The 12,399-nt window shown below is 27.7% G+C and overlaps 1 protein-coding gene across 1 annotated transcript in view; it reads right to left on the bottom strand.

Moving 5' to 3' along the window:
• The window catches only part of LOC121132216 (lachesin), a 209,693-nt gene extending 198,446 nt beyond the window's left edge, over positions 1-11,247 (bottom strand). The window contains exon 1 of the mRNA XM_040727608.2: positions 10,972-11,247. Within this exon, the coding sequence (XP_040583542.2) occupies positions 10,972-11,017 (46 nt within the window). The 5' untranslated portion in view covers positions 11,018-11,247. The remainder of the gene's footprint in view (positions 1-10,971) is intronic.
• Positions 11,248-12,399: the final 1,152 nt, after the last annotated feature.

Genomic DNA, 12,399 nt, shown 5'->3' with positions numbered 1-12,399 from the left:
TCTTTTATATGTTAAACAAAGATTTTATCGATTATTCAAGTCATAAATGATTGTAGCAGTGGTAAATATTCTTTTTTATAATCAACTTGATAGATATGGAAAAAATAAATACTATTAGTAGTTATTAATAACTTATTGAACTGTTTTCTTTTAGAGGCATTCTGCATACTTAATGTGATTGAATAATGTATGTATGCTTATTTTTTTGCGTGTTTTTTGGGAAATTGAGGAGGGGGGGGTGCTGGGCAAAAATAATTATTGTCTTTATAGTTGTAAATAAGTTTAAGATCTAATGTTTCCAAGGTTCATTAATCACTTTTGTCTTTTTTGGTTAGAACTTTGTCATAATCAATAAATATTGGTGATAGAGGGATACAATAAATTGTCATTAAATATGGAAAATATCTTCAGATAGTTTTCTTTTTGAGTAAAAAAATTAAATTATGAGTCATCAAAAAATGTTCGATGGTATTTACATATTAAATATAAAAATTATTTAAAAAGTAATACATTTTTAACTGTGGACTTTACATTCTCTGACATAAATTATCTTTAACAATTGGATATTCATCCTTGTAAGAAAAATGAATGTTGTGAAGGGTTTATTTTACTGGACTAAATTGGACAAAATGTATTCGTTTAACTAGTTTTTTCTATGATAATGACAATAATAAGATGAAATGAAACGAAATGTCACGATAAGAAAAGTTTTTTGTCTGCCACTGAATTTAGACGAAATATCAAAATGTAAAACTTCTATTTTATTTATTTATTCATTTTTTTTAAGCAGACATGATTAAAATAAACTATTAGTTAATAAAAAAAAGAGGGATAATTTCGGTGATCTTCTGGGATTCGAGGGTTTTGAAAAAAAAATAGTTGGTATCGATTGGATTGATACAAAGGAGTCCTTAATATGTCGAATTGACAAATTATATTACTGTGACAATGTAGTGAAAAATAATTCATAAGCTTCAGGGATTCTTTGATTTATTTAAATCCATGATCATGATGATTTTGACGGGGATGAACGAAATATTGATTGTTTTAAAGATGTAGCCTTGGTCCAAGATCCATGGGTATTCGAATTTGTCAGGATTTTCTCAGATAGCATATTTATGATGGTTTCTCTTTTTCTAAAAACTGAAATATTATAGCTGGTATGCTGTCCCCAATGACTCAGGGGCCATATTTCTCTTATATTTAATCAAGTATGGATACTTTTCAAAAATCATTGTTATTTTTCTAAATTTGTTTTCTGAAATAGATTCACCCTTTTATGGGGATTTTTTTTTTTCAGTAGATTTTAAACATAAAAATAAGAATTTACTTTTTTAGTCATTCATTTCTTTTATTTGTTTGTTGATGATGTGTACACAAGAGTTGCATTTTTTTTATTAGACGTCGTATTTGATTATAACTCTAATCATTATAATTATCAAATGTTAATAGACATTATCATTTTTCCTTTTCATATTTAAAAATTGTTTATTTATTAAAAGTAATATACTCATTTCTGTAGGCGTTTGTAATTAATATATTATGTGCCTCAAATTATTTTTGTACACAAAAGCAACTATTAATAAAATATCAATTCTTCTTTGAAAATTAAATATTTGGACAAGTACTAAAATATCTCACCATGAAATGTTTCATCTCATTTTTATTGCAACTTTTACACAAGATTTATTACAAAAAAATCAATTAAATAATTATTCATAGTTATCTAAGAATATGTTATGGAAGGAAGACTAACAAATAGAAAATTGCAGAAAAGACTAACGTTTGTGGTTTTTTCCCTTTACTTTAAATTCAAAAATATTAGGAAACAAACAATTTTGAAAAACAAATAATATTCATTACAAAAGTAAAATAAGTACAGAGTATGGACCCAAAACTTGCAGAAACATGACTAAATTTCAAAACAGCATTATTTTTATGACTTCAAGAAAAAACAACAACAAAAAAATTGTAATATGTTTAAATATTATATTTTGATATGTTTTTTATTCAATATATTCTCTTTCTCAAGCAATAACAACACCCTCGACAGGCCAGTGGACAGATTGGAAGCTTTTAACTATGAAGGGCATCTCTATGGCGTACACCACTGTCATGATGGCAGCTCAAAGCTAATCCAAAGTTGGATGAGATGTAACACACACTTTTCTTCTCGAAGATGGCTCAAACTGCAAAGTCTAGGTGAACCGAGGTTATCGCTGGAGGAGGGTTATGTAGAGACAGGTCAGAAGTAAGCCATATTGATGCTAGATAAGTTCTGTTTTTTCTTGGCTATGTGGCCCTGATCCGGACTTCTTGATGTTTTAGGAAGTCTGGATGGAGATGCCAAGGGTGCTTTTTGGCACTGAGACTGTCGCAAAAGGAGATTGCACACAAGTTATTGTTGCTCCTATATTTTTACACATGGAGACATGGCATAAGGACAAAACTTGTTTATTTCGGTTTCAGCTGTCGTTTAGTTACATAAAGAATTTTTTAAATTAACAACCACGTGGATAAATTTGTGATCAGATGCTGCTGATAGTTTTGGGTATTCACTCTATAAATTAAATCCCCTTTATTTTGAAATACCTACGTTGATTAATTAGAAATAGTTTATAATGAGTTAAATAAACGTATTACAAAGAAAAAACCACTTTTTCTTTAAAGGATTTGAATGCAGTTTTAGTCATTTAAAATATGTAAGTATTTAACTGGTATATACTTAATACTTAAGAATTTTTATTTTTTAATAGATTGCATATCTTATTATCGTGATTAAGGAAATATTTTCCTACTTCTTACATAGTCGTATAATTGTTTTAATTTAATAGAAAAGTATATTTCTATTAAATGTGTTATACCTTGGAGGAGTTTACACGAGGGTGGTCTGAAAAGTTTCCAATCTCTACCTAAAGATGGAAGCACTTGTAAACAAAAGCTAGTCACATATTTGTTATATATGGTAACCGTCATTTGTGTTAGTTGATATGAATGTTTTGTGAAAATGGAAAGAATTGATTATGGAGCTGGCATAAAATATTTGTTGTTTAAACTGTAATCTTTAAATAGATTCAAAGAATAGCAGACACATATAGGGATGTGGTGTTAAAATTAGATCTAATTCAACGTAAATTAGTACAAAAAAAAGTGTCTCCTGAACAATTATTTTGCAGAAAAAAACGGCAAGTAATGTTTAGAATACAGAACTACAGAATACAAATATGTGATGATCGCTCGGAGAAGTGTCTAAAGTTCCAATGAGGTTTTTTTGAAAAAATGAAAGAAAAAAATCAGAATAAATGTATTGTGTTTTGTTAGGTTGGAAACTTTTAAAACAACCTCGTACATGGTAATGTTCTTCGGTATAGTGGTGTCAGGCTAATGACCTTTTAAATATTATGTAGACAAAACAAATTTTAAGCCATAGCGATCGATGTTAAGGACTTAAGCACTTCTATTTTATTTTCTTAACTATTAAATAGTCAACATAGAACAATTATATTAAATAACTATAATAATAGAATTAACAATATTTCAAAAGTTTCCTATGTTTTCCTTATAGAATAATTATTTTTGTCAAAAAAAATTATCCATAAATTTAGTTTTGATTCCTGGTAATAATCAAATCCTTAATTCTCGGGAATTTTGAAAAACTTCTTAAATCGATTCCTGATATTTTTTTTTAGCAATTCCCAAGAAATAATCGACTCTAGTATTGTAGTTATCCAGAATCTGTTATTACTAATAAGTTTCTACATGTTGATTATAATCTAATGTACATAGTGATAAGATGCAAGATCAACCAGTTTCAGCTTGATTTTATCATTTTTCATCATATTGGCGCTCAGTTCAAAATGATTGTTGGAATTCATCTGTGCCTGTGAAATTGTAATGATTGAAATAGAAAAAAAAGTTTGATTTGGCTCCAGAAGAAATAAAACTACTTGAATAACTTTTGGAAGCTTTGGTTCCATTTGATTCGAACATTTTCTTTGAGAAATTTTAATTTCTTCACATATGACTAAGTGAGTATTCGCACTACGAATCAAGTTTACAAGACACACTCATCAGCCACAATTTGAGATACTTTAATTAAAAAATGCATTAAGATACATAAGTTTGAACAAATGCCCCTCATTTAGTATTATCATAACTGTGAATTTTTGACTTAAAAAAAGATGATTTTGATGTAGTCATTAATAAAATAAAAGTTTTGAATCTAGCAATCGAGTTCGTGAAATGAGTATTTTCAAGTGAAAACGGGTATCGTGATCAAGAAGTAATGAAAACCATAACTTTTCAATAATAAACCTCAACTTCAAAAGTAATAATAAGTAAAACTTAATTAATTCTTAAATAAGAAAACTGCACCTAAAGTTAATGATAATTCATTTTGCAATGATACAGTAGGAAAAAGTAGAGACTATGCCTTTGAATGAACAAACTGGGGATTTGAATAAAATCAAAATCCTTGTACATCAAAAATGGGAACTTTTAACTATACCATCAACTTTTACCAAACAAGAAGCAGTTTTTCATGCCTTGGAATTTGTTCTACTACGCCTTGCAGTCGACTAGAAGATAGTGTTGAATTGGTGTTAAAAAAAGGAAAAGATTCCAGTCCTATCAGTTCGGTCATAATAAAATTTATCAGTTCTAGATCTTGACGATACTGGTCTTTTATGGATACTACAATAACTAAAAAGAGATAGTTACTAACTAAGTATCTTCAACTGTTTAGCATAACCTCTTACAAAAGACAAGAATCCTACAGCTTAAAGTAGGAAGTGTGTGGCTAGAACTTATTATTATAAGTTCTATCTATAATTTATTTATTTTCTTTGTTTTTATATATAATATTTAATCCTATCTATGAGTAAAGAATAGCTTGGACAGTTGGACTCAAGTACCAAAGTATGAGTCATTAGGACTGTTGAGTTATAAAAAGATTAAACAGATAAAAAAATGAGACTGATTAGGCAATTAGTCCTAAAACAGATCCAACACTACAAGGAGATTATACATTGTACGCTTTTCTATTATTATAAATTGTTGTTTCTGTTTTCTATCCCTAAAATTGGTACCTTTTTCCGATTAAAGATTATTTTCAAACTACTTATTATGGACTAATTTAGAAGGTTTATCAATTTTTTCTATGTGTTCTTTTTATTTAGTAAATAACTAACTAGATAATGAAGAATTGAACTCATCAACGTTTGAGCATTGTACACACAAAATTTACATATAAATTGTAATACTTATATAATTATTCATGTGAATAATCATTTTTTATTACTTCTAATTAAACAATTTTGGCAATTGTTTAAGCATCTTTTTCCATATTCAAATACAAATATGGAACTTTGATGGCTTCATTTCTTTCTTGATCATAAAATTTTATATAAGGCTTCAAATATATAAAAGAAATATATTTGGTATAACAAGGTTGCTTAGAACAATATTTAAAATTTAGTATTTACGGTTCAACTACGTCAAATGAGTATAATGCTTAACTTGGTAATAAGTCATTAATATTTTTTTACTAATTTAACTATGGTTTTGAATATTTAACTTCCAAGTCATTGTATTTTGGAATAAAGTAGTTATATTCAAACTTTTTACTCATAATTGTTAACCACTTTCGTTATTTAATAATGTAGGTACTAATTATTGAAGACCCCCATTATTGTTTTCAAAATACATTACGTGAATTAACAATTTTTTCACGTTTTTTTTAACCTCTACTTTTCATGATTGTTTTATAAATTGAAAAGAACTCAAACAGTTGTTCATAAACCATAACAGATTAGCTGGAAAATATCTAAATTCTTGGGAAATTATATTAAGTTCCTATTAAACAATGTCAAAAAAATCTGACAACCAAGTCAACGTTTTCTTTGCAGTGTTGTATGCAATAGAGTAATAACCACCTCCTGACACTAAAACTTAAAACTTCCTTCCTGACTTTCCTGTCAAAGGACTTGTCCTGGTTTAATATGTTTGCCATTTCAAAATTGTCTCATTCGGTACTGATTGCAACAGGGACTTTTCCAAGACATTATAATAAATAATTCTTTGATTGATGACAATTTTTTTAACTAACGCCAAAGACTTCTGGCTAGGTGCCAAAAAAAAGTCCTTCATGTGCATTTGTAGCTGCTGAAAGTGCTCCAAGTTATTTGTTAAACAATGGTCGCACGCGGTCATTATTTAAACATTACTTAAAATAATAACTAATCAAGCGAAATTCCAAAAAAAATTAAATACTTATAATATCTTTCCAAAGTTACCGTAAACACTTATTATTAATTATGAGAAAACTCAGGCAATTAGTTTAACCGTTAATATTGTTAACTCTACCGAATCCTACTAAATTTAGTTACAAAAATAATAAAGGTTTTTCTTTAAAAACGTCTATGTAGATTATCCCTCTAAATCAGTGAAAAAAAGATTAATTTTTTGTAAAGCAAAGTATCTCATTATTTATACTAAGTATGAATTTTTTTAATAGTCCTTTTAATATGAACTTTTTTTTTCTTTACTTATTTCCCTCTTTTTTAGCTTCAATTATTTCTTGTGATAAAAAAAGGATAAATAATTTGAAATCCTTAAAGCAAAAAAAAACAAAAAACGATTTCACGATTTTGTCCTCAGGGAGGGAGTTCAAGAAGTTAGAGGACTTCAGGTTATCGATGGCACCTAACCAAAATTAATCAAAAGTGTTCAAGTCAAGGGAAACGGAGGCCACACGTCATTTGAACAGAAATCAGCAAAGTTTTGGGGCAGAACTCAACTTTCTTAAGCTCTGGATGTATCTTTGCCAACGTTCTTGGTATGCTGGATATTGTAAACGATCCTCACATTGACCCCTAGTATGGCACTAATGTCCTTTTGGGCTACGTGTTTGTCAAAATAATCGGATAGACGACACGTTTTTACCTCCTGTTCACTCATTTGGTGGCCTAATCATAAATAATAACTACATCAAAACAAACTTATGAATGACTCTAGCACCTGATCAAACAAAGTCACACAGCATGTTACTCAAAAAATGCCTTTAAAATGCGATTAAATCGACCGGAAAAGTTTGTCCAGCAGCCTATATTAAAAGAGTTAAAAAATATTTTAGAGATGTAAAGGTTGACTTGTAGCCGACAGGTCGGGCTGTATATTGCACATGTATACAACCTCCAACTCCATCAAAAATTAGCATGTTTATCACTTTATATAGAAGTTTTTTAAGCAGTCGGATTGGGTTAAATAATTCCAAAAAGCCAGACTTTTGGTTTCTAAAAAAACTTACCTCCTCACTAATTAGTGATAGTGCTAAAATGAAGAACATGAATATGGGAATTATTTGATTTTTTTTTAAGTGTATACCAAAGTTTCACAGTATTTATTATTTTCAAACGGAATCCCGCTTCATGAGAGTTAATCAGGAAACTAGAAACCCTGATATTTAAGTGTATAAGTACATAAATACATATATGTACCGTGTTAAGGAATATAAATTAGTATTGAGGGGTTAAGCATAAAAAGAATAGAGAATAGAATTAAATAATAATTTATGTGCTGAATAATAAGCTATCATTTCATTTGTTTGTTTTTTTTACCAAAAAAAGCAATTTATATATTGTTTGTACAAATATTATATATGTTTGATCAATAATAATATAGTGTCCATTTTGTTCACATAATTCGTTTGAGGAAACTATGTCTTGAAATATTAACTTAACATATAAATACACACAGATTAAGATGAACCTACAAAAAAAATACCTAATTCCCATGTTTTACTTTTTATTTGAGGACCTATGAATACATATGTTTATTAAGAAGTATTATTAGAAATTAATTTTTCTATATAATTATAGCAAAGAAAAGTTGATTTTTACTTTTTTTCAGAAGTATTCCTTTTTTACTTCTGAACATATATTAATAATTTTCCTTTTGTTGGAAAATATGGTTCTATTACACTTTCTTAATCTTTCTTGAGAAATCTTGTTGGTATCCTATTTTTAGTGTATGTATACCTTGAATGGAAATTCATAATTTTGCATATTTTTATTGTATCTTATTTTTCGGAGGAATGGTACTTAATTATTTTTTTAATTACTAAAAAATTCACGAATTAATTACAATAATCATGGATACCAAATAAGTAGAGAAACATGGTTTTTGAACTGAATAAAAAACTAAAGCTATTCTTTTTTACTAATGTAAGATGATATATATATAAAAGGTGGAAGCACAGTCCCTCCATTTTTCGTTTCATTCTACAAAACTCGGACAAAATACAACTAATTTTATTGTCATTTCTGATTCTTTATTTATTAAAATGCTGCACTGAGTACATTCCAAACCGTAATCATAATGTTTTGTAAGAATTGAGATAAAACCTACGCTTGTAGTGGAAGGTTAATGTATAAATCGAATACCTTTCACTTCGTCTATTTCTAAGGATCAACATCGGGATGATACGTAAAAAGTCCAAGAAGTATTTCTCCTTGATTTAACATTTTTCATTCTTCCACCAAGTGGGCAATGGTGACCTACTTCAGAGTCACCCTCGAACGAAAAACAGAAGATGTAAAATTTTACTCCTTCCTAATTGCAATAAGTTGTGAATACTTTATAGGCAAGAAGATTACACACAATTTAAAATTGTTTAGTATACAATGTATTTGATTATATGTAGCTTATGTAAGCGACTTACTTATATCTAATTTCTAAACTGTTCTAGTCTCTAAAATATTCACTACTTCTTTCAATTAGTTAAACATTTGATTTAATAATATTTAGCAAAAAAAAATCATTTTTCTGTTTTATGGTCTGAAATAAAGAATTGAATTTTGTTGCATAGTCTAATAGTTCATGCTCATTTTATTAATATCAAGCATGGAAGCTCTTCAAACCTTTTCACTTTTAATACTCTTTATTATTATCAGCCATCAGAAGGGCTCCCATCATTTAAGACGTGTATTTATCCAATGGTTTATGATATTGTAATGCCGTAAAGTTTCATAATGTAGAATTGGTAAAATAATGATAAAATGAACCTTTTATTTTTGATAGAGCTTTATAGTTCAATTTTTTATATTACTATGATTATATATTTATAAATCTTTGTTTTTTTATATTAATGTGATATAGATATATACTAAAATCAATTCTATCTCAAGTCTGCTTGGCAAATTATTCCAATCAGTATTTTATTATAAGCAGTTTTGCTTCAATTTTAAAATTTATATTTCTTAAATTTTTTAAAAATTTGTTAAAATAGTTTTAAGTATTTAGTAATAACTCTTTTTGAACTTACATGGCGCAGTTTTGCATTTTATGAAAATACTTTCTTTAATCTAAAACCGTTTTAATTTTAAAATGTTCTATAAGTCATGATTTATATATTTGAATATAATATATTGACAAAGTCAGTAGAAACGTTGCGTGATTTTTTTGCCCTAGGATTGAGTTGGTGTATTATTCTTCATTAGTTTCACCTCAAGAAACATTAATTTTTTAACACAAATTTTCTAATTTTTTTGGCCTTTTTTGAAAAAAAATTCATATCCACATGATTTATTTTTATTTTCGACCTTGAAAGATAGAAGGGGAGCGAGAATTTGTGTTATTCTTTATGGAACATGTCATGTTTAACAATATTTTAGAATTTTAGAAATAATATGTATCCACAATAGTCTATAAAAATTAATATTATTTATTTCTGCTCCAATAATGAATTTATAGTTATAAATTATCTTGGTAAAAAAGTATTAAATTTCTTATTTGATGCTTTAAGTATTATATGTGACAACTACATGGACAAATAAAGCTTTTTACTACTAAAAAATCCATCTTAATGTTAGATGACTAAATTCTCTAGGGAAGTAATAGCGTTAGAATTTGAAATATCAGAGGGTTAAATAATGAAATTGAAACTTTTTTTATCTGCTGTATTTTTTTCCAATGTGACAATTTTCATTTATGATTAGTAATTAAAATGTACAACAAAGTATTAATTATTGTATACATGTTTTTTACGTAGTCTTTGAATCCCCCTAAACAATATTGTTGTTGGGGAGATGGATACTTTTCAGTGAGGATTTATCGATTAATTATTAAGGAAAATCAGTACATAAATATGTTTGAATGATTAGAACCTGTAGATTTTTTTAGCACTTACAAAAATATATATATTTATTTATTTATAGATTTTATACAAAAATCAAATAGAAAATCAATAAGAAATATATTATAAAAAAAGTTTTTTGTTTTAATCCTGCGTTCCAATACATATTTTAAAATAAAATATTACAAAATTGTATTATATCAAAGTTTAATGCATTTTTTCCATTCCAATGTAAAAATAAGAAAATATTTATAATTTAATAAAAGTCAAAAATAATTAAGTATTAAGTGTGTGTTTTTGTCACTAATGTCGCAAAAAATTAATCAAATAATACAGATTATGAAGTTTCATTGTTAATATCATGAAATCACATCTTTGAAATGTAATAATTTAAATTGTTCTTTTGAAACAACATGAAAATTAAATAGTTTTGTCTATTTTTTTCTCTAAACGAATCAATGGCATAAATATCCTTGCATTATATTTATTATTAATGGATTTTTTATGAGGGAGATACTTTTTATCAAGCTTGCTTAGTTCGTTTCCAGTTAATTGATGAAGTAGATTTTCAATTTTTTACGAAAGAGATACAATGTCTAATAAATCTTAATTATATCCCTGAGTATTTTGTCGTCAAAAAAAGCAGAAATTACTTTCAATGAAGTTTCATATTTAGTTAGAGACAAAATGTATTTTTTCTCACAAAAAATTAACTGATTAAACTGTTTTTAAAATGTGGTAAAAACACCCAAGTCTACCAATAGAAAGAAAAATCTTTCAATAGAATGACACATTGATATATGATATAATGGATAATGAAAATGAAAAACGTGACAAACCTGTCAAGGAGAATGAAAGAATCAATAATTTAATCAAAAATGGCATTTCTTGACCAAAAAGGAGTCCGTATTTATTTTTAATTATTTAAAAATAATATTTATATTTTTCTTTTCTTCACTGAATCACTCAAATCGGTTTCACAATAAAATAAAACACTATTTTAGGGCAAATTATTCGTTACGTCAAAGTAGATATATCTCCAAGGATAAATTATATATTTTATCAAAACAAATTTCACAAGAACTTGGCTTAACAAGGACAAGGTGAAAACTACTGAATATTTTTTTTTTTTTCCTTTTCTTTCTTTCTTTTCCTAGTCTAATTTTATTACTTATATATATATATATATATAGAAACAAAATACGGGAAAAAAAAAAGAACGGAGAAATAACAACTCCTAAAAGGGGGGGGGGAGGAAGGGAGATATCCCCTTTTTGCGCTTAAAGAAGACGACATGAGGAGATGTGTGGAAGGGAGCAGCGCTCTCTTCATCTCAGCCGGCTTTTGACTCACGGATCTCACTCTGCGTCTCTTCTCTTCTTGTTCTCTGCTTTTACTCTCTTTTGTCATTAAAAGTAGATAAATCTATGCTGGAATTCCATGACAACAAGACGGGATAAAAATGAATCAAAATCACACAAAAAGTATGAATCTAATGTAAAAACACACAGAAGAGTGTGAGTGGGAGGGGGAGTGGAAGAGGGACTCGGATTCTTCTTCGTTCTATATCAAAGTTGGAGACTTGATTTCAAAAAGTCGAAAATCAATTATTGTAACCCTTTAAAATACAATAAATCCGTAATTGAAGCGACGTGAATAATATTAGAGTAGGAAGGAAGGGACGACTTGGTGTCGATCCTTAAACCGAGGGAGGAGACTGCAGTAGATTACATCATAGAAAAATTTGTAGTGCCTTACATAATGATAATTGAATTTCAATTTTCCACTTTCCAAGTCTCCAACTTCGAGATAGAAAGAGAAAGTATAATGTGCAGACAAACTTTTACAGTGTGCCCAAACTAATGAAGCTAAAGTATATAGTCATATTAAAAAACTCCTTAAATTTTAAACATATAAATATAGTATATATCCATTCAAACAAAATCCATTCTATAATTCAATTAGTTACATATAATGCCTAACTAAACAGTTAGAGATGTAAAGCTTGTTATTCAATGTGGGGTTACTCAGTCTCGTAGGTTAACTGTTGATAAATAATATTCATTGACATATATAATTAGTTTTTTATAGTATAAACTTAATATATTCCTCCTCAAAATGCATATAAGTATTGATTTGATTAAATTAATCCCATATTCTATATAAACACTTCAATATGTTTCAACCAACCATAACTTACTACTTAATACTTATAATACAAAAAACAATCTTAAAATAAAATACTTTGAAATAAAAGCCTATTGACG

The sequence above is a fragment of the Lepeophtheirus salmonis genome, chromosome 2 (genome assembly GCF_016086655.4).
Source record: "Lepeophtheirus salmonis chromosome 2, UVic_Lsal_1.4, whole genome shotgun sequence".
In the NCBI taxonomy this organism is placed as follows: domain Eukaryota; kingdom Metazoa; phylum Arthropoda; class Copepoda; order Siphonostomatoida; family Caligidae; genus Lepeophtheirus; species Lepeophtheirus salmonis.
This window is presented reverse-complemented; position numbering and strand designations above follow the sequence as displayed.